The 23400-nt window shown below is 41.8% G+C and overlaps 1 protein-coding gene across 1 annotated transcript in view; it reads right to left on the bottom strand.

Moving 5' to 3' along the window:
- The window catches only part of gal3st2 (galactose-3-O-sulfotransferase 2), a 29787-nt gene extending 16444 nt beyond the window's left edge, over positions 1-13343 (bottom strand). The window contains exon 1 of the mRNA XM_020619081.1: positions 13178-13343. Coding sequence (XP_020474737.1) covers positions 13178-13236 — 59 coding nt within the window. The 5' untranslated portion in view covers positions 13237-13343. The remainder of the gene's footprint in view (positions 1-13177) is intronic.
- Between the last annotated feature and the right edge of the window lie 10057 nt (positions 13344-23400).

Here is a 23400-nt window from a genome sequence, read left to right as displayed (position 1 = left end):
AAATGATAATCAGTGTTTAGTCAAGTGTTGTATTCAAAATATAGAGACCATTGTTTGAATTTTAAGGCATTGATAGTTTTGTGTAAAATCAGAGTGTAATTCTGATTGTTTAGTTAAAAGCAATGATGGGATTTTTTGTATTTCAATCAGATGCGAGTTTCCTGTATTTTTATTAGCTTTAAGGATGATTTATTTTTCGAGAAAAGAGAAGTAGAATTTGAAGCTGAATAACAGTGGGTGGAGGCCAGTTACAGGCAGTGGACTTGAGCTTTGACAATGAAAGATATGCAATGGTTCTGAAGAACACAACTTTGCACACCAAATAAGGTATTAACTGCAAACTGCATCTGGTTGGATGGAAGGACCAAGCTTATGAGTCGAGAATCCTGGCAAAAAGAGGAATGGGAGTATTCCTTCACAGTTGCAGCTGGAGGCTTTGTCCAGTTGATTGTCTGACTTCCAGAAGACCGAGAGACTGCAGAGAGGCACTCACCCTGTGGGGGATGGATGGATGAAACCACTAATAGAGCCGCTACGGAGAGCGGGATGTCGGCGTGGGACACTGAATTGTGCCAAAGCCTCATGATTCCGCAAGGACAATGAATTTTTGCCTAAAAAATGATTTACCTTGAAATGAAGATTTTCAACAAAAAGCCTAAATCTACCCCACCTTGAGCCAGCTGGAAACAGGATTCAGTGAGGAAACATTTGACTTTTATTCAGATCAAGAGCTCAACCAATGATAATAGTTTTAATCAGTATCATTTTAGATTGATATTAGAAATACAGTAGTAGCTGTTGATTTATTTACATTGTGAGCCAATCAAGACCATTTTTGATTATTTTAATGCTATCTTGCTGCTTGCTGCTGTGCTATACCTTTTTAAAACTTCTATATAAAATTCCTGAAAAAGTTTAATACTCTTGTCTTTATTGAGTCAGTTTGGATGTTATTGATATTCTTATGATTTTAGTGGGTTTACACTTTTAAGTGGTCATGGTTAAAGTCGCACATATAGGCACACAAACAGTATGAGTATTTGACATTACACAATTCACCGTGAGTGTTGATTACACAATTCACAGCAAGTGTTTGATATTACAGTTCACAGGGTTGACAGTAGACCAACATTGAACTGCTAAAATGATTTTTAGATTTTTTAGAATGATTTTTAGTTATATCAGAAAATATTTTACACAAAATATCCAGCTGTTTACTTATTTCATAATACAAACTGCCATTTGAATTTCCTATCCTTAATAACATCTTATGTCAACTAAATACTGTGCAAAGCAAATATGGTCTTAAATGGCAAGTGTCACAGCTTTTATTGGTTATTTCAGACAAAATGTAACACTTCCTCAAAGAGCCAATTTATAAAAATTTGTACAGTAACATCTGAGGGTATAAGGAGGTAGCTGCCTATAACTGCAGGTTATTAATTTTGGGTTTTGGGGTCTTATCCCAAATTAATAACATGAGGTCTACAGGGAACTCTGTTCGCAGGTTCATGGTAGTCAATTACTGAGTGAATATCTCTGCTAAAAAAACCTCAAACAGTGTTTGGAGCTTTAATATGTTTCAAATATGCCACCTTAGTGTAAGACATTAAGCTTTATTCCTATGTCCAGGGGTGAGCATATCATGGCCTTCATACACCACCAATATCATTATTCTGTCTTTAGCCCTACAAGTTAATAAGGCTTGAAGTAAAGGCAGACTATGCCTTAATCTCACCAACATCATGCTTGCACTGCTGAAACACTTTGAAATTACTTCCTCCTGCAGCACGGAATATAAATGGTAATTCTATCACTGGGGAATAAGTCACTTCGCAGGCGTAGATGGTCAGGGCAGCTCTGTGTGAGGTCCACTAACAAGTATTTAAAATACTTGCTTGTAGCATCGTTGTAACTCTATGAAACAGTTTTTCTGGTGTAGATACATCTGCTGAGCTAAAACCTTGTGTCAGGGCCGCTCGGCGGCCGCTGCCTCTCCTCCCTTTTGTCTCTTTGTTTTTCTCCGTTTTATGGGCTCTGCACCTCAGCTGTGTTGCATTCCAGTAATTAGTAACTGGTTTGTCAACGCACACAGCTGGGGTGCATCCCGATGATGACCTTCTTCCTTTATTTAAACCTCTGGCAGACGCTCCGCCGTGGCCGGAACATTATCGAACAGTATCGAACATAACCTAACGAACGATAACAAACTAACCAAGTAACGCGTACACATGTTTTGGATAGAATGCTACGTTGACAGACTCTGTACGTTTTGGCTTGACTCTATCGCACTACATACGCGCTACACGCTCTTCACACTACACCCCACTACATAGTTTCTGATTCGTCTCCGGAGCTTTGCTACACGTTATGGACAACATGTACCCCGCCTCCTGCTGTTAGTTTGTTTGTTTATCTGTTCGTCCTGGTCTCCTTTGTTATCACTGCCCTTCCTTTGTTGTAAGTATTACGGACCCTGTTTTGTTGTTACGTTGTCGTTGTCTTATTTTTCCCTATTAAACCTTTTTCCGTACTAGCACCTGGGTCGGCTATCTTGGGTCCTACCCTTAGTTCTCCCTCACCCTCCTGGCGAGGGGGACTAACCATAACACCATGATTTGAACTTTATCACGTGGATTCTTAAAAAGAAAGAGGTGTGTACAATTTAGGCTGATGGTTTTGTTGTGTTTTCCTTGTTGAAAAATATTTTGAGTCAGAAAAATTACACATATTCCTGTACTGAGTAAAAATTTCTACAATTTCAGGATGACTAGATACAGTGTGTAACAAATCATCCAATACAATCAAATGTGATTTTCCAGCTGGAAAAAATACAGGATCAGCAATTCCATCAACAAATTTGACATTTATTTTCTTTGCCAAAACATCATAAAATGGTTTGAATTTGCTATACATCCACAAAATATTTCCAGGTGGCTGAGTCATCACATAATCCATATTTTCCTAAATTTTCTGATCCAAAAAAGTTTTTCCTGACCCCTTACTGGCCACAAACTAGGATCGAACAGGGTGTCGACAATTTGACATCAGCATCAATCATACGGTGAGCCATTTTCTCAGTAACCAAAAGGCAGTGTTGTTCCATTAGTCATCAGTCTTCGTCTGTCATAAAACCACTATGAACTTCTTTAATGTCTGATTTCTCAGGACATATGCCTGACTCATAATCACAGAGTCTAGAGTTTTTCAGTCTAGAGGTCCTGCATTTCACACTTCTGAACCTCCAGCCAGAGGGTAGAGACGTGAACTGGGGGTGGGTGGGGTCTTTGAAGATGGAGGCAGCTTTCCTATGCACCCTGCGGTGGTAAATGCTCTGCAGAGAGGGCAGTGAAGTCCTGGTGATTTTCTCCGCAGTCTTTATCACTCTCTGCAGGCGCTTGCGGTCCATAGCAGTAGTGCTGCCATACCAGACAGTGATGCAGCTGGTCAAGATGCTCTCAATGATGCAGCTGTAGAAGTTGCAAAGGATCCTAGGCGACATGGCAAACCTCCTCAGCCTCCTCGGGAAGTACAGCTGCCGTTGGGTCTTCTTGACTAGCTGTGTGGTGTTAAGTGTCCAAGTGAGGTCCTCACTGATGTGGACACCCAGGTATTTGAAGCTGCTCACCCTCTCCACTTCGAGCCCCTGGATGAACAGTGGCTGATGAGTTCTCCTCTTCTTCCTCATGTCCACTATCATCTCCTTCATCTTGTCTGTGTTGAGGGTGAGGTTATTGTCCTTGCACCATGACACAAGACCGGCCACCTCCCTCCTGTAGGCTGCTTTGTCCCCGCCCGTGATGCGACCTATCACTGTAGTGTCGTTTCCATCAATGCCCTCTCCTACTCAGTGTGGCTGCACTCTGCACAGTGTGGTCTGATTGTTGGTGTCTGTGCAGGATTTACACAGCATAAACATCAATTTTCCCCCCGTCATTTTATATGGTAGCAAAAATAAAAATACAGACAGAGAGGGGGTGCAACAGTTGCTTTGATGAGCCCGAAATACAGTATGTTCTGTAGTCATCACAACCGCTGTGTATGATTACAGGGTGGCACACAGGGTAGTAACAGTGGGACGCCGAATTCATATACGAGTAGAGAAAGTTCACATTAACGTATGAGACCATTTCATCATCAGCCGCTGTGTGGCGCAGTTTGATTGCAGATGTGCGACCCCCATTGTGTGTCTGGGGTTGAGTGGCTGCAGTAAATCTACAGAAATGCCTCTGGCTTTACACATAGCCAGCTACTCCTGCTCCCATATGACTGCCAGCTTGTAATTTCTAGACAGTTTTGCAATGTTCTCCATATATTTATCACATTTACAGTCAAAAGGCTGATCTGTGAGTGGGCAGATTTTTTTGGGGTTGTAACATTCTAGGCAACCATGATGGAAACAGCCATTATGCTCGAGCGTGTGTTCCACTCCATCAATGATGACATATCCATCCACGTGATAATCTCCTATTTTCATTTTGCCACCTTTCAGAGTGTGCTGAATATGGATGTTATGCGTCTGTGCCAGATATTATAGCCATTGTATAGACGCTGTGGAAAAACTTTCATACTGGTGTGCATAGTCGAACACGCGAGGAATGGCAATAGTGTTTGACTTCAGGAAATTTGTCCTGTACACTTTGAGGCAGGCGATGGTTAGCGTTGCTCCCACCCCAGAAATAGCAGTGATCAGCAACCAAACAGGACAAGAACAGACTCCAAAGGACAGTTCGGACAACAGAAAAAATAGTTTGAGCCAGCTGGCCCTCCATGGAGGACCTGTACTGTAAACCTCATGGGTAAAGAGGAGATTTCTGAAGATTTCTGCAGACCCCTCACATCCTGGACACAAACAGTTTGAACTCCTCCACTCTGGACAGTGCTACAGGACACTGCACGCCAAAACAACCAGACACATAAACAGTCCTTTAGACCCGTAAGATACAGTATACAAGTCCTCCATGGAGGGCAGGCTAGCACCAATGATTTTTTCCACAGTCCTGATTGTCTGCTGGAGTCTGTTCCTGTCCTGTTTGGTTGCTGAGCCAAACCAGACAGAGAAGGAAGTGCAGAGAACAGACTTGATGATTCCACTGCAGAACTGTATCAGCAGCTCCTGGGGCAGGTTGAACTTCCTGAGCTGGCGCAGGAAGTACATCCTCTGCTGTGCCTTCTTGGTGATGGTGTTGATGCTGGATGTCTACTTAAGGTCCTGAGCGATAGTGGAGCCCAGGAACTTGTAGGACTTTACTGCTGATACAGTGCTCCTGAGTATAGTGAGTGGAGATAGGGTGTGGGAGCTCCTCCTACAATCCACTATCTCCATCTCCACTGTCTTCCACGTCTTCAGCTCCAGGTTGTTACAACCACACTACAGGGCCAGCTGTTCAACCTCTGTAGGCCAACTTGAATGAGGCCAATGACTGTTTGCAAGTCATCTGCAAACTTCAGAATTTTTACAGAGGGCTCTCCTGAGGTCCAGTCATTGGTATAAAGGGAAAACAGCAGTGGGGAGAGCACACATCCCTGGAGGGCACCTGTGCTGATTGTCCGGGTGCTGGATGTGGTTTTCCCCAGCCTCACACGCTGCTTCCTGTCTGTCAGAAAGCTGGTGATCCACAGATAGGTAGGGGCAGGCACAGAGGGCAGGGTAAGTTTGGAGGAGAGGATGTCCGGGATGATGATGTTAAATGCCAAACTGAAGTCAACAAATAAGATCCGAGCATAGGTCCCTGGTGAGTCAAGGTGTTGCAGGTTGTAGTGTAGTGCCATGTTGACTGCATCATCCACTAACCTGTTTGTTTGATAAGCAAACTGCAGGGAATCCAGCCAGGGGTCTGTGTTTGCCTTCAGGTGGGCCAACACCAGTCTCTTAAAACACTTCATAACTACAGATGTCAGGCGAACAGGCCTGTAGTCATTCAGTTCCCTGATGGAGGTTTTCTTGGGAACTGGGATGATGGTGGGGCATTTAAAACAGGAGGGAAGTGCATGAAGCTCCAGTGATCTATTGAAGATCTGCATGAAAATGGGAGCCAACTGGTCAGCACAGACTTTCAGAGAGGAGGGGGCACACTGTCTGGTGCTGATTTTTCAGCCTTTCTGAGTAGCTCCGCTTTGCTACTCTGATCTCCTTTGTCAGTGTGTTTCTAGCCTGGTTATACAGAGTACTGCTCCCACTCCTGTAGGCCTCCTCTTTGACATGATAGAGCTTCACTGTGGATCAAGGTTTAGTGTTGTTATATGTGCAGAGAGTCTTAATGGGCATGCACATGTCCTCACAGAAACTGACATATGATGTCACGGTGTCAGTATACTCATCCAGATCTGTAGCTGCGGCCTCAACACCCCAGTCTGTACAGTCTGTAGCTCTGACTTTGCCTCTCCAGTCCATCTTTTTGACCACAGGCTTTGCAGCTTTAAGTTTCAGCCTATAAGTGGACATGAGGTGGATCATGCAGTGGTCCGAAAGCCCAAGAGCTGCACGGGGAACAGAGCGATAGGCGTCCTTGATTACTGTATAAAAATGATCCAGTGTGTTTTTGTCCCTGGTGGGACAACTGACATGTTGTCTGTATTTGGGCAATGCGTGAGTTCAGTTTGCTCTGTTAATAATGAGCAGGGAATCTGGATGTTTCTCTTCCATACTTATTATCCAGCTGGCTAGGAGCTGCAATGCATTTTCTGACACAGTGGTGAAATATAAGTACCAACCAGGATAAATGAGGAAAATGTTTTAGGAGAATAAAAAGGTTTACAGTTAATGAATAATGTCTCTAGGTCTGAGTTACAACTTCTGTCCAGCACTGTAATGCCCCTACGCCAACTTCCATTAATGTAAAAGCAGATTCCTCCTCTTGTCTTTTTTCCAGCTAGTTCCTTCATGCGGTCTGCTCTGTAGATCTGACATCCTGGCAGCTGAACAGCCTTGTCAGGTATCAAGTCACTGAGCCACATTTCCACAAAGCAATGCCGCAGAATGTGAAAAATCTGAGTTAGTCCAATTGACGAAGAGCAGTTAATCCATTTTGTTAGCTAGAGAGAGATTAGTTAGATGTATTGCTGGGAGTGGAATTTGGTATGCCCACCATCGTAGCCTCACGAGGGCGCCGGCCCTTCTCCCCCTCCAGTGTCTCCTCCACTTCCCAAAAACAGCTGCTGCTCTGCCAGCTAAAATGTTCAAACAGCTTCCACCATCAATGAAAACCAGGGAGAATATGTCCAGCTGACGGATGTTCAGAAACTCATTCTCGTAAAAGTAATCCGCAGTGTTGCAGAAAACTGACATGAACAACAACAATAACAAAAACACACGGGAGCACACGTCTGAGGCAGCCCTGGTCGGCGCCATGACCAAATATCTCTGTTACAAACTACCCGGTGTGGTCTGCCATTGGTAAGCAGGAGTAGGGCTTTCTGCATCAGCCATGTGCTTTCAAGTTGTGTTTGAGACTCGACATATTCCGATGGTAATTCAATTGAATTGACAGTAAATACCCCCTAGGTAAAGACCAAATAACTTTGGTCTTGTAAAGAGAGCCATCTGGCAGGGCTTTTAAGATGAACTTGGCATTCAAAAAGCCTTTTCGTTATCAATTTCTGCTCCTTTCTGATTTCCCAAACTATGAAGCAGGCCAAGGGTCATAATCACAGAATGTGTGTGCATTAATTGTGTGTCAGAAAGATTTATGGCATTAAAAGGAATTTGTGTTAACTTATTATTAACATGTTAACTTTGACAGGCCTAATATTTATAAATATTGTGACCCTTTTTTCTCTCCTCTTTTCTTGTTTTGCATTGCACATATTTCCTATTTGAATATACATTTTTCTACTTTTTTATCTTTAGTGTTCTTATATTCAATTTTTATTTATTTTTTTAGTATTGTTGTCTTCTTTTATCTGTTGCTTTAAAATCACATTGAGAGCTTCTGTACCAGAGGCACATTCACGAAGAGTCTGAGTCTGATTATGTTGCTGTTTCAGGGTCTCTGGTTTAAATGAGAGTATTTAGCAAACTGAGTCTACAGCTAAGACGATCATCAACACTGTGTTTTAAATGCACAAAGATTATTTTAAGAAAGAAGAAGAAGCTTTATTTATTGTAACATTGTGACACGTACAACAAAATTATGTTTGGAGCCAAGGGCCCCATATGTGCCGCCATCACAAGCAACGGGGGGTTCAGTGTCTTGCCCAAGGACATTTTGACATGTGGACTGCAAGCATTGAGATTTGGACCTTCAACCTTCCGGTTGTGAGACGACTGCTCTACCCACCACACCACTGTCACCTCCCCCACCCCTTAATTCAGGCTTCCATCACTGCAGAGACATATAAAATGCTCCTGCCAAACAGAGGTGTGAAGTCAGGATTTGCATCATGATTTATGACCTTTTCACTCTGGCCACCTTTCGCACCCTACATGCTGTCAGGTCCGCTTGGCAGTACCTGCCTCTCTTCCCCTTTCTCTCTCCCGCTCTCTCTCATCCTGCAGGCTCAGTGACACAGCTGATCTGCATCACCTGATTATCCACTCTGGGTGTAGCGCACAGCTGAGGCTCATCCCCAATAATCAACCTTCCCTACATAAAGTGCTGGCAGACGCTCCTTTGTCACCAGATCATTGATGTTTGGGATTGAGGTCTTGTTCGATGCGGCCACACATGGATTCTGTTACGCTATGCTTCATTCCAGCCCCGTGGGAACTCCTTGGACCTGTATTGTGCCTATATGATTTCTGCTACGTCCTGCTGCATTCACCTACCAGCCCACTGTGGATCGCACACTTCTCCTCTATGCTGCTGTGTCGTCAATCCACTCACCTGTCCATCCTGGTCCTCTGATCCTCCTGGTTCCTGCCTGCTTACCTGCCCATCCTCGTCCTTTCAGCCTCCACTGCTCAACCCTGGTTTGGACCACATTAACCCTATTGACTGTTTTCCTTCAACCACTTGTTTTTTGTAATAACGACTCTTTTGTTTTCCAACTAGCACTGAGTTTGCACTCTGAGTCCTCTTTCTCTCTGTCTCACCTCCTGGTGAGAGACACCAACCCTAACACATGCACTTGGATCAAAGGGCTGACTAGTGACTACATATAGTACTTCAAATGATTTTGCATATCACTCTTACTTTTCTACAACAAAATATTTTATTATAGATTTTATAACAGATAGTATAAAAATGCAGTTTTTTCATTTCTCCATGGGTACACCATGTATTTATTTATTTCTGTTGGCTAAAGTAGGTAATTTAAGGTTTTCAATTCAAAACCTTTGGCATATCTATGTGTTTACATGTCATGTACATCCTGATTACAGACAATGGTCACCCCACAGACCCACCTCCTCCCCCTATTTAACAAAAAAAACTTACCGGCACATCCTTCAGAGTAGGGAGATTAAATCCGATATAAAGTGAGGGCCCAACAAAAGCAGGCTTCTCAGCGTCTCCCCCGAGCTTCTTTCGCCATACAAGTGGCAGGGTGAATCATGTTCCACGAGGAATAAAAAAACTAATTATTGCCTTAGGGAAGAACAAGGGGTTGCTTAGCTGCTTCAGCCACTGGATGTCTTGACTGTGTGTATGGCTTTATGAAATCTGAAAACCACCAATGAATTCTGGGGCCCAATGTAGGGCCCAGTGTCAGAAAGCTGGGTCTCTGTCAGAGGTCATGGGTCTTACAGCAGGACAATGACCCAGAGCAGACTTCAGAGAGCACTAGAAATGGTTTCATACAATGAGCTGGAGAGTTCTGAAGTAGTCAGCAATGAGTCCAGGTCTAAATCCCATAGAGCAGCTGTGGAGAGATCTCAGAACAGCAGCTGGAAGAAGGAACCCTTCAAACCTGAGAGACCTGGAGCAGCTGGCAAAAGAAGAGTGGTCCAAAATTCCAGTAGAGAGGTGGAAGAAACTCAATGATGGTTACAGGAAGTGACAGATTTCAGTTACTTTGTCCAGAGGATGTGCTACCAAATATTAAGTTGAGTGTGTCATTAACTCCCTCTCAGTCTATGTTTGGAGTTTTGTGTGGAATGGATCAGATTTGGCTTTTTTGTGTTCCAATGCAAACAAAAGAAATAAACATGAGGATACCAAAGAATTTGTGATTTGTGAACAATTTTCTGGGAGGAGTGGTGTGTTATCTGACAGAAATGCAGAGGTGCCAATACTTTTTAGCCATAACTGTAATTGCTGCTGGTTACAGGACCAGAGACTTTTTTCCACACACAAAAGCTGGTTAGCAGACTACTGAGTGAATATTTATGTGCAATGTTTCTGCAATAAATAGTTCTGCCATTGATGCATTCCTCCCTCTATTAACATATTCCGTCTCTCCTCCACAATGTGCCCGATAATGCCTGGCTGCGCCTGTGGTCACCAAAATTTTTGAACATGCCCATATGTGCCTTGTTTCTGGAATTTAGACACAATAAGCTTAGCACTGTGCCCTGTTTCAGGAAAATATAGCACTCTGACTTTCAATAAAACAAGACATTTCACGGAAGATCAAAAGTATGACATACCTTGTCAAATGTAAAGAGTGGTGTTGAATTCATGAATCCAAAACTTCCTCCATGATAAAAAGGACAAGAAGTAAAACTGAATGCTTTATAAATGCCGGCCTGTGTTGGGTGTGCACAAGCAGAGTACAGAGCACACATAAAGTCCATGCTTCAGCTAACATATCTAAAGCATGTGTAAAATTAGGTGATTTTCATAATGTTTTGATATTAAGCTGAAATCACTAGATGCCTGAAATTTAATGCGTTCAATTTGCAAAACCATGATTTGTGGAAAGCAGCCCAGCAAAGCTGTAATGTATGACCCCATGCTGACAATTGGTCTGCTCTGAATGTAGCTGGGCAGAGTATCTTTGCAGACATCAGAACTTTATGAAGGGGAAAGAGCCACAAGCTGCCCCAGGAAGCACCAGCATCTGCAGCCTGGTCTGCTCCTCCTCTGCGCCTCCCTCTGCAGCCCTCACAAACACAAATGAACTTTAACCTCTGTGTATATGTGAAGACGTAGACCCAGGTAGGCAACTCTGAATTCCAGGCATCTCTCTACTGGCAGAGGGCTGGGGCTCAGTCAATTGTACAGCCAGTGTGAGTGCAAATCACTCTGTTGTCCTAACTTACTGTGGACAGACACAGCTTCTAATTTGACCCTGGACAGAATTATCCTCACAGCCTGGTCACCCTGAGCAGAGAAATCACATTTATGATCTAAACTAAACAGTGGGCTGCTGATATGAAGTGTGGGAACTACAGTATGTGATACCAGCTCAGCCAGCATGATTTGGAACAGTTACAGAAAAACAAACACATTTAAATTTCCAGAAGCCCAAATTAAATGTCAAATAATCAAACCAAATAAAGGCTTGGTCTCAAACAGCACAATCAAATAAAAACTGGTCACTGCTAAGACCTGATATAAAACACTTGAATGTGTGTGTATGTTGGGGGGGTTAAATTCTCTGAATTCAGTACAGTGTACATTTCCTCCACAAACCTTGGCATGGCCTCAAGGTAACAACAGCCACCATTATCCACACAACCTGGACTACTATTACACTTATCAGATCCAACCAGCAGACTGTAATCTGATGCTGATAGGCTAACATTTCACTCTGCCTGTGACCTGGGAAAGGATACAGCGTCAGCACTCAGCTTTTACATCACTGTTTCATGGTGGATCACCGTGTTCTTAATGCTTGTTCCCTTAATCCTACCGTTAACCTTAAAACGTGCTTAGCCAATAAAGCTGAGGCTACAGTAGCGCATATCAGCAAAAAAAAATGTGCACATATGCTTGTACACCTTACATCTGACAGGACTATACAACCCTATACTTCACTCTCACCCATGCCTAATGCCCTGATGTCCTGATATTTCGTTTCACAAGACATGACCCTAAATAATTTAACTGAGTTGAAATATATTGTCAGCTAATAAAATACTTAAAAAAGCATGATTGTCTGACAAAGTGGCATCTGGACTCATGATGATGAATTGATGATAACAGCCAATAACACTGGAACAGTAACAAAAAATGTGCCACTTTACACATCACTAAGCCAGGTAAGGTGATCCTGGTGTGGGAGTATTCATTCTGAGGACACCCAGGGTGTTTATTTTATTTTATTTAACTGTAAATCCATGGGTTTAAAGTCCAACTAATTAAAACTCGACTTACACTGAGAGCAGGAATTTTCTCCAGAATGTTTTCACTTTTTTCAGCCTTTTTCTTTTTTTTTTTTTTTTTTTTTTGCCAACCTCAGTAATTTACACATATAGTACCAGATGTGTACATCTGATACATATTACAGTTTTTAGAACAATAGATATTACCACTTTGTTACACAAGACTCCTCACTTTCAAATTTTAAAAATAGGCTTAGAGTTTACTGGCTACTTAGAATATCTGTATCTTGAAGTGTTTCTGTTGTTGCTGCTGTTTTTTAAGATGATTTCTTTTTGAGGTGATCTGGTAGAAATGTTTGGATATGCTTGAAAAAAAAACATATTTGATGAGCTAGTCTGCTTAAAATTATGTATCTTGTGGTTTCTCACTGAAATGATTTGTGATTTTTGGGTATGCTTGACGCATGACATGACAATATGTCATGTCTTTTTGTGTGTAGACGTAAGTGCAATGTGTTTTTACTGTGCAACTAAACTAAACCTTTGTCATTGCTGAATGCAATGGGTAAAATTTCAGTCTTATTCATAATTAAATGTACATTACAATAAAGTGCAAAACGTGAAGGGATCTGAACACTGCATAAAGTGGATGCATGTAGGCTATACTGTTATGAGAAAAGCACTCTAAACTCATTTCTGGGTCTGGGTATATACGATTATTTAAAAAAGCAAATGATCCTATGAAACATTCTATCGAAGCAACATTAAATTATATTGGATTTCACTTTAAACTTGTCAAATTCTCTGAGTGTCCCAGCGAAAGGAACACGAAGCATGTTAGTGTTAATCAGCAGCAGAGAGCGTTGCATGAGTTCAGACACCGAAAGTAATTATTCTCGGTGCGGGACGTGAGCAGGCTGACAGCCACAGGATGAGGATTCAGTGTCTGTCTGTGAAACTACTGATGCAGTAACAGGTACGTGAAGTAAGAGGACAGTGGTACACAGAGCAGAACATGAGTGGACTTACGAGGTTCCAAAACTCAGAGGCTGCTCTGTGATCCATCTCCGTCTCGCTGAGGACGGCATCTTCGTGAAACCCCTGATAGCTCCCAGCTCCCGTTCCAACCTTCTCCCCGACTTCCAATGTGTTGTGTGTGCCTCTCTCTCTCTCTCTCTCTCGGTGTGTGTCTAGCTCTCTCGACCTCTCCTGATGAACCTGGCTTTGCAGCTCTGAGCTCCACAGTCAAGCGCCCAAGTACAGTACATGGGAAAGTTGAGGAACGCTCAACTTTATGCAAATATCCTCTGACATAGTGCGAGTCACAGCCAGGCCAGAGCCAATCATCACCATCTGGATTCCAGCAGAATCTGTTCTGAATGAGTGAATCATGGCGCCGCGACTGTTGTTGTTGTTTTTCTCTTATAGCTCGAAATGTGTATATATGTATCTAACTATTCTATTTTCTGTTATCCATTCTCTCTTGCCTAAAACACAATGAGAGCCTCTATTCTAGTATGCTCAACATACTTGGCGATTAAAGCAGATTCTGATTCTGATTCTGATTCAATTTAATTTGGTCTGTATCACTACTGGGTGGCGCAGTGGTTAGCATCTTAATTTGGAAAAGACTTCCTGTTTGTCACTGTCTCACTCTCTCCAGCCTTACCAGAACCAATCAGTGGCTGTTTGGGTTCATTTGTGTCTCATTTACCAGTATATTTAACCCACCTCCTCTTCAATGCCAGAAACCCAACTTGTCTTTCTGTACTTTCCAGTTTTCATCCAAAGCCTGTTACCTGTTGCCTGGCCTGTGTCTTAGTGGAGATAGGATGTCTAGTTAGACTGTTAAATGCTTAGTCATGCTTATGAGTTTCTACAGGGTACATCTGGTCAAGGATAACTAGAGAGAAAAGTTGATGACTGTCAGCAGACAGGGTGTTTAATATTATTATTATGACATGTATAACTGTAGCCTTAGCCATAATATGTTCTTATGTTTAATATCACGACATGTTACTAGAGGTCGTGTGAGAATGTTTTTAGCTACACACCACTTAATCAACAGACACACACACATTGATTTGCTTCATGTTTTGACTACTGCTAGGGCCAGCTGCAAAGCTGGCAACAGAGACATCTCGGTTGACGTTTCTGTGTAGTATGGGGCTAGCCCAACCGAAGGGATATAATGTATAGGCCTGGTGGGTTCAGGGGCTTTCATCTTACATCTGCCTGCGAGCATTTTGGAGGTGCAAGATACCTGAGCGTGTAATGTTAATTTTACCTGTGATCTTTTGACTAAATCAGCACTGTTTTGAAGTTGCTTGGACTGCCTCGTCTCTCAGAGTTAGCAATGGTAAGAAGAACCAAAGACCAACAGTAGCTTGCAAGGTGAAAAAGTGTGAGCACCCCTGGTCTATAAGTTTGCTGCCTGTCTGATTTTTGACTTGGGATTGCTCCAGAAACTGAGAGCCTGCCTGCCATCTGTCTGTACCTCTGCCTGGTTTCACCCTGTTATATTTTTGTCTGAGCTCAGGTGTTATGTTTGTTGGCCAGCTGAAGAGGAGTTATATTGTTTTTGTTAATGGTACCTGTGCCTATACTTGTTAATTTTTTTCTCTCCTGTCGTTAGATTTCTTTGCCTGGATTTCCAGCTGCCTTTATTTGTTACCTCCTCCTGTCAGCCTCTGGGAGTCCTCATTAGCCCACACCTGTTATGTGAGCTTTACCTGTTATTTTATCTCTTCTCCAGTGTTTAGTAGGAGTCCTACTGTCTGGCTGTCTCAGTACTCTGGGTGCTGTCATTTTCTGAAGCCACCATCATTTCACATTGCTGCTACCTGTGAAGACAAAACCCGCTCTCAGCTGCAACATCTACCTTCCTTTCCACTTAAATGCAGTGGGCATTGTTCCTGGTCTGCCTCTTCCTCAGTTGACGAGTGTATGGTTTTCTCTGTCCGTATCAACTTCCGGATCAGCTTATCACTACACCGCTGCTGCCGATATCCTCCACTAGGTCGCTGCCCTGGACCTGCACCACAGTTAAGAGACACCAATGACTGAAACCAAACCTACTGTTGCTGCCCTCCCTTGCTACAGGTGTTATACCCAGAGCCTCACTCTGTTTTCTGTAATCAGGAAGGCATACTTTCTTTTTCAGGTTTACTCCCGGTGCATGGATTAAAGCCACAGGTCCATATTTGGAAGCCCCTGCTCAGCCCTAACCCTTTACCAATTATTTCTGAACAAAATCCATCCTCACCCGGCCTGTTAATCTTTGATCTGTGACCCATACTATAATTTAAATAGACTTAAAGATACACAGTCACCCTAAAGTGATTCAGTTGTTGTTCTGATAGTCACGACTCCAGAATAACAATTTATAATGGTGCCACCAGGTCTCTCAGATGGTGCACCACTTCCGTTTTATAATGTAATGAATATTTTCTGAAATTACTTTAAATACCTTTACCATCCTATGTGCATAGCCTGTATTTACAATGAAAATCAAAGAGAGGGAAACTTATGGAAAACAACTGTGGAAAATCACTTCTGAAACAAGTTTCACTGTAGTGCTCTATAGCCTAGCAGTCAGCATGATACTGATGATGACGATTAGGCTGTTATATTTCAGTTGAAGTATAAACCGGTGAATTGTACACATGCTGTTTGTGTATGTTATGTATTTGTAGCCAATTTTTCTTTTGAAGAATTTCTGCTCTGGTGATGTCTGTGTTGGACTTCATGTACAACTCAGTTCTCTCACTCATCTCCTTGTTTCTGGGCTAAAGTTCTTAGTAGCCTACTACTTAAAGAAGTACTTGACGGTGGGTTTCAGGCACTACTAACTTCAAAGTGGGAGTTCACTAGAAGTGAGCTATGCATATGCACGATGGAAATGTTTGATCTATTCAGTCCACATTGACTTCTACCTCCATGCAGCATCATCAAAAATGTACTGGAATGTACAGGCTCATCAGCAGTGTTTAGATGTTTTGATTTAATAACTGCCCTGTCTTGTTGGGGGAACGTAAAACAAATCTGGGCCACACTAGAAGTGTCAGGTTTGCTTGGCTACACCTGCCTTTTCTCACTTTTTCTGTCTTAGCTCACTCCACCTCACACACCTGCCACCTGTTTCCTTAATTATCACTAGCTGCATTCACTCAGTCCCCCACCTTATTTATACCCTGCTCACTTTTCACTCCCTGCCAGTTCGTTCATGTTCTCGGGCTGTCTCTTTGTCTCCCTTTATGATTAGTCTTCGTTTTGGTATTTTTGTGTGTTTCCAGTTCCCCTGTTGTGTATGCCCAGGATTACCGTGAGTTTCATCTCCTCTAGGCAGTTCCAATTTTTTTCCCCCTCTTGGACTGTTTTTCCTCCGGATCTTGGCTCACCTTTACCCTCCCAGACAGTCACCAGTTGTCTGCCATACCAACTCCTCTCTGTTTGTGTTTTGCCAGTAGCTACCATCACCCACCAACCAGCCCAGGAGTGACCCCGCGACGCAGCTCAGCCCACCTCATTCAACTCATCATCCCTCTACTCCTGCTGCTGGTCGACACTTCGGTTACTCAGTTCCATTATCATCCACTTATTTGTTGTTATCACTACTGCACTGTGTTATAATAAATCATTGCTTGAACTGAAGTAGGCTACCTGGGTCCACCTCTCTTTTCCACTCACTCACTTCCATGTGCAAGCGTATCTTAACAAGAAGTCTAATTTCTCAGAAGAGATTCAAGTAAAATGTTTCTAACACAAAGAGTCTAACAGGTGACCTACCTGATGAGGTGAATATGCTTCAATTGCACCATAGGTGGAGCTTGACATTTGCACTGGGGTCACATTTTTAACTGACATCAGTACATAGTCCAACTATTGCAGGCATGGTGTCTTATGCATAATATACCGCAGGCCTACATACAGTAACCGAAGATAATAGTGCCAAGCTTGTGATAAAGCCAAACACAGCTCTTCAAATCAGTTTCTGACCACTTAGTACTGCATCCCTCATAGGGTTATGTATAGGGTGTTTGTTACACATGAGTGCTTACAACTGAAATGCACTGAGAACAGGGACAGTAAAGTCTGGTAAAAGGGCTTTTATAATCTGCTGTCTGTGACTCCCTTGTCCTGCTATAAGCAGGGGAGTAAAGACTCAAGGTTGAACAGTGTTGGTGGGGGGGCTTTTGGCCCACAAAAACCTTCTTTGTCTCCATGAACAGAGAGGTAAAATGAGCCTGCACCAGTCACCCTCACAGGGGTGAACATATTATAAGTCCCCCCCTTCTACCCAAGTAAGATACTCAGTGACAACTGCCACTGTTCAGAAATATTTTCTCCACTGTAAATTCTATATTCAAATCTTTAAAAAAAAATTATAAATAATGAATACATACCTGATAACTAGATTAAATGCACTTTTCTTTATATGCAGTGACTTCAGAGGGTGTTTATTAAAACAAAATAAACACATTAATACATGAATACACATTTTTCGTTCACACTATTTACCCACAGTGAGTACAGGTACTATTCTGTATAATTTAAAACATAATTTTCAGTTACTTTATGAGGATCTGTATGAATCATTTCATTCACATCCTAATGTTTAATTCAATGGTGAGACTCCTGAACACTGTATATTTTGATTAGGCATTATCTTACTTAAAACATATTCATTTTATCACAAAAATGGGGATCTGTGCTTGTTGGTGCAGTGTTCACCCATTTCAATCTCTAAGTGGGACCTGGATGCAAACAAATATGGGGTGTTATGACCAAGATTGCATTATTTCACCCTCTGGCTGGAAGTTGGGTTAGGGTAACTCTAACCTTCATTGTAATCCTAAATATTAGGCTTGGCATCCTAATTATGTCATGATTCCGTTTCCTCTGCTTCTAGTACCATGCTTTTATTCTGACACCACTTCCAGTTATAGTCTCACCTCAGCTACAGACTCTTTCTTTACACTAATCAGTGACAATTGTTTGCACCTGTTTACACCTCTTTATAACTTCCTCCCACCAGTAAGCTGCCAGATTGTTCTAACCCATGTTCAGACTTTCCAGTGTTTCTTCTTGTCCCTGTTATTCCAGCTCTGACCATGAATTACCTTGTGAGCATTGAGTACTGCCTAACCCTTCTGATTCTGTCTACATTCTGTGCATTGACTTATGGAATTCCTTTACTGACCGATCTTCTTGTGGATACCTTGGATGTGTGAGTTTGCTGGTTCTGAGCCTGGACTGGATTATCAACCTGAGAGTGTTACATGCTGAATCAGACTCCAGCATAGTGTATCATCTGTTTCTGACCAGTGCTCTGATTAAAGAGACAGTGTTTTGCTTTTCCTCGTCTAGCCTTATAATTGAACTCACCCCCGATATTATCGGCAGCTTTACATGCTGTCCCTGACAAATTATGTGTTTGCCTTTTTCCATGACCTCGGCCCACTAAACTTGCTGTTGTGACATATGTAGTTAATGTTGATGGAGCTCTTGCCACCTACACTGGGAAGTAGAATAACAGTAGATGCTCCTACGCGTCATATCAGAAGGTGGGGGAAAACTACCTGTATGAGTGATTTAGGCTGGTGGACTTGTTGAACTAAACACATAAAGGTTTAACTTATGTTTCTCCAAGCTGATTGCAGTGCTTCCTGTAGCAAGCTACATATTCAGTTTTTATTCACCTTGAAAATCCTGGGGTTGCTGGTGTAAACATCTAATATTGCTGAGTGATTTAACAACGAGGTCAACTGAAAACACTATGCATCAGTATACAGACACCACTGGGTATATGGTGCATATTTATGAGATCCCAGTGGGTTTGGCAGTGCATCAGTATTTGATGAGAATGAGATCCAGTAGGAACTTTTGATGTTGGTTTCTAATGCAAGTCAGTGTAGCTTCTTCTACTTCTCATATCACTACTTATCTGCTTTATTTTGAACTCTACATTTCCATGCCTTAGAACAGCAGTCTTTGGAAAACTCTGGTTAACAGTGACAAAAAGTACATGTGACTTGTAGTAATCGGGCTAAAACATATCCCAGACTGGCCAACAGAGGGAGTGACAGTCATGTTGTACATAAGGAAAATCCTTAGCAAAGTGAAGAGAAATGGTAAAAGGGTTAAAATTTTGTTTTGAGCAGAACAAGGAATCAGGTTGAACATTAAACCTTGCCATGCATGGAGCTGTTGTTGAATGGGTACAGAAATGCCTTTGCCCCGTCTCTGGCCATTTAAACTCTAACCTGTCAAACAAACACATGCTGAATTCAAAACAATGACTCTCTGTTCCCTGTAACACTTGTGCGCCCTTTCTTCTCTCCACTCTTTTGTTCTCAAGCTTTTTTTCCCCTCACACAAGCTATCAGAATAAGTTTCCATTTTCCTCTCCTTATCAAATACTGTTTTGGCAAAAAGGCAACATGTTGGTGGGGAGGATATATCAGTAGAAGAAAGATGCCCCCCACCCCCCCACACACATATATGTCTTATTTATATAGTCATTTGTGTGCCTGTGTCAGAGTTGCTCCTCTCTCCCTTTCTCTCTGCCAATGTCTGTGCAGATTCTCAGTCATCCAGTAAGCTGAAAAAATCAAATGGACTTGGTTTTAGGTCGAAGACGTTTCACCTCTCATCCAAGAGGCTTCATCAGTTCTGCCCGCCTTGCGTTGAGCTGGAGATATTTATCCCCATCTGTGGTGTTTCAGTCCTTTGAAGGCCAACAATGTCCAGTAATGACTGAATCGTTATAGCCCAGTATCAGTGAGCGTCATTACCCGTCTTTGAACCCTCACCTGTGCCTGTTGTCCTGGTGGGCGTGTTTGGGCAGAGATCTCAAAACAGAGTTGTAGATGGATGACAAGTTATGTCTTAGCCCACCACCCCTATTTAGTGATGGGTATTCCATTTGGACAAAAATAGTTTCCTTGTGCATGCAAACTCCACACAGAAAGGCCTTGGGTCAGCCTGGGCTCGAACCTGGAACCTGAGACGAGAGCATTCAGTTCAGTGACCCCTTTACTGAAAATAGGAGTGACACATAGGATAATGAAGCCTGTTATAAGCTAAATAAATTTATTTACAATATGTACACAGGGTAAATTATCAGGATAAGGGGGGTAATTCAAATGGTACATTTGTGAATGTTTTGGTGAATGAATGACTGAACAGTCTGATATTAGCAATGGTTATTCTGGTCAAAAGTTGAGCTAGATTCTAGATCTAGGGTTTAGTCACGAATATGGAGAGGAAAAATAACGGTTGATTGATGTAGGTTAAAAACTTTAATTTGGTGGCTAATAGTTGGTAACTTTAGTTTTCATCAGACATCAGTTTTCCAGAATACACTTAGCTGTTAACAGGAGTGAGCCATTTAGCTTTGGAGACTCCACATGTTCAGGAGAAGAGACGCACTGGTTTGGAGTATCTCTGAGCCAGAGTCAAGCTGGGTCCAGAGTTCCAAGATGGTCTCGAGCTGAAGACAATCTGTTGTCGCCAGGTTTCTGGGCTTGCTCTTAGGAATGGAACAGCTTCTCAGGTGACCAGTTCTTCTTCCACAATTTTGGCTTCACTAGGGTCCTTCTATTGTTTGTTTGTTCAGAGGTGTCTCGCCGATAAGCCATATTTAATTGTATGGATGCTGATTAAGCATCCATACCATGTTTTCCTGGTCTTTATTCATAAACTATTATTATTCTTCAATCTTGCCCCATTCAAATGAATGGGAAAATTCTACTTCAGCATAATTTCAGCTATCAAAATGTTCAGCTCTTCAAGGACATTCATACTACTATTCAGAAGTTTTCTAAACTTCATACTTTTTAAAATATTTTTGCTTTATTTTGAAAATCTTGCCCCATTCAAATGAATGGGAAAATTCTACTTCAGCATAATTTCAGCTATCAAAATGTTCAGCTCTTCAGGGACATTCATACTGTTATTCAGAAGATTTCTAAACTTCATACATTTTAAATATTCAACTTAATTTGAAAATCTTGCCCCATTCAAATGAATGGGGAAATTCTTCTTCAGCAAACTTTCAGCTATTTCAACGTTCAGCTTTTCAAGGACATTCATGCTTCTCTTCAGAAGTGTTTTAAACTTCATACTTTTAAAAATATTTATCTTTATTTTGAAAATAAAAATATTTAGCTTTATTTTGAAAATCTTGCTCCATTCAAATGAATGGGAAAATTCTACTTCGGCATAATTTCAGCTAGCAAAATGTTCAGCTACTCAAGGACATTCATGCTTCTCTTCAGAATTTTTCTAAACTTCATCCTTTTAAAATATTTAGCTTTATTTTGAAAATCTTGCCTCATTCAAATGAATGGGAAAATTCCAACTTCAGCATACTTTCAGCTAGCAAAAGCATTCAGGTGTCAAAATGTTCAGCATTTTCAGGGCGATTTTTCAGTATCCATGCGCATTTTCTTCAGAGAATGCAATTTTCTAGTTCAAAATGATTGTTTCGTTCTGGTAGTGTCTCTGTAGTTTAACAAGGGATTCAGTTTAAAACTTAATTCCGCTTTGCTACAAAAAGTTCCTTTTGTTCTCAACTTTCATCTAAACTTGGAGGATTTAAATTTTGGTGCATGTTTTCTTCAGGTTACTTCCTGCTGGTTTACAGGGGTAGATCCAAATAATAGTGTGTGGCAAATTAATAAAAACACTTCTTGTGGCAATGTGAGCATGCAATCTAAATAAAAAATACATTTAACACAAAAAAAAAAACAATCAGATGAAAGACATACCCTGAGGAGGCTCAAAATTTCCTTGTTCATTCTGTTTCTGTAAAACTTTTTCTTTTTTTGAATGACTGAGACAAAAGAGAGAGTAACTCACATAGGCCAGCCAGAACAGCAACTTCATCTGAGTGTTTCATGGGTCTGCAGGCCCAGTCTTCTGACTGGTTGAGATTCTCATGGCAATGGTTTTTGATTGTCCACTGCACCTTCAAAAAACCAAAGGTCCACACCCAGTCTGCAAGTACCTGAATGAGAGATTGTTTTGAGCATGTTTATTTTTCCACCATTGCTGTATGTTTGAAAAACCATTTCATGTAACTATAATATAGAATAACACATTTAACACACAATTTTAAGCAATACATGAAACATGGATCATTCTGTGGGAAGAAAGGAATAGTTAACTTTGTAAAGACTTTGTAACGTTGAGAACAAGGGACAAAAGCAATCAATTATCAGCATACAATCATTAAAATAAATTAAAAACAAATCCCAAGTAATCTTTGGAGTAGTACTCAGAATTGCTGGTCTCTCCTCTCAGTTGCTTGCAAACTTCTACAGAGCGACAGTAGAGAGCATCCTTTGTCTCAGTGCAACAGTGTGGTACGGGAGCTGCACTGCGCAGGACAGAAAGCACTCGACCTGGGTGGTGAGAACAGCTCAGGGCATTGTAGGGAGTCCTCTTCTTGATCAGGACTCACTATATGCTGGCCGGATACAAAAGAAGGCCAGACGTATTGCTGCAGACCCCACCCACCCAGGCAACAGTCTGTTGTAGTCTGAAGTATATCGGAAACCTACACACATGGACCAATACCTGCTTTTTGACTCACACCATTATAGGCTCTATTTGTATTATAAAGCCCTTCCGGTTCTTTCAAACCAGGAACTCACAAAGACGAAGTAGACCACTTAGATTTTATAAAAAATAACCGTGCTGGTTTATTCAGAGGATCACAGGTAAAATTAACATTACACGTCCAGATCTCTCCCACCACCAAACCTGCGCGCAGGCAGCCAGCTTGCAGCTGACCATAACAATAGTCAAAACATGAGGAAAAGTCAAGGTGTGTGGCTGTTGATTTGTGGTGTGTATCTAAGAACAATTTGACATGACATTTCACATTAAGAAAAATATTATGATTAGCCTTACAGTTAATAATAACAATAATAACAATCATCCCTGCCTGCAGCCTTTGTCTGATTTAATTAGCCTTGGCCTAGATGCAGTCTGCAGCACATAAAAATAACTAAGCATTTAACAGCCTGAGCTAGACATCCTGTCTCCACTAAACATTTCTAGACAACAAATCTCTGAATATCTATCTAACTAAGAAATTACCTAACAGGACAAAGCCCCAAACCATAACAGGCCTATACTTTATATCACTTTGGGCTAGCCCATACTACTCAGGGACACCAAACCGTCTCCGGTGCCAGCTTTGCAGCTGACCATAGCAGTAGTCAAAGCATGAAGAAAATCAA

This window comes from Monopterus albus, unplaced genomic scaffold, assembly GCF_001952655.1.
Source record: "Monopterus albus unplaced genomic scaffold, M_albus_1.0 scaffold214.1, whole genome shotgun sequence".
Taxonomy (NCBI): domain Eukaryota; kingdom Metazoa; phylum Chordata; class Actinopteri; order Synbranchiformes; family Synbranchidae; genus Monopterus; species Monopterus albus.
The sequence above is the reverse complement of the archived record's forward strand: the minus strand, read 5'-3'. Positions and strand labels throughout refer to the sequence as shown.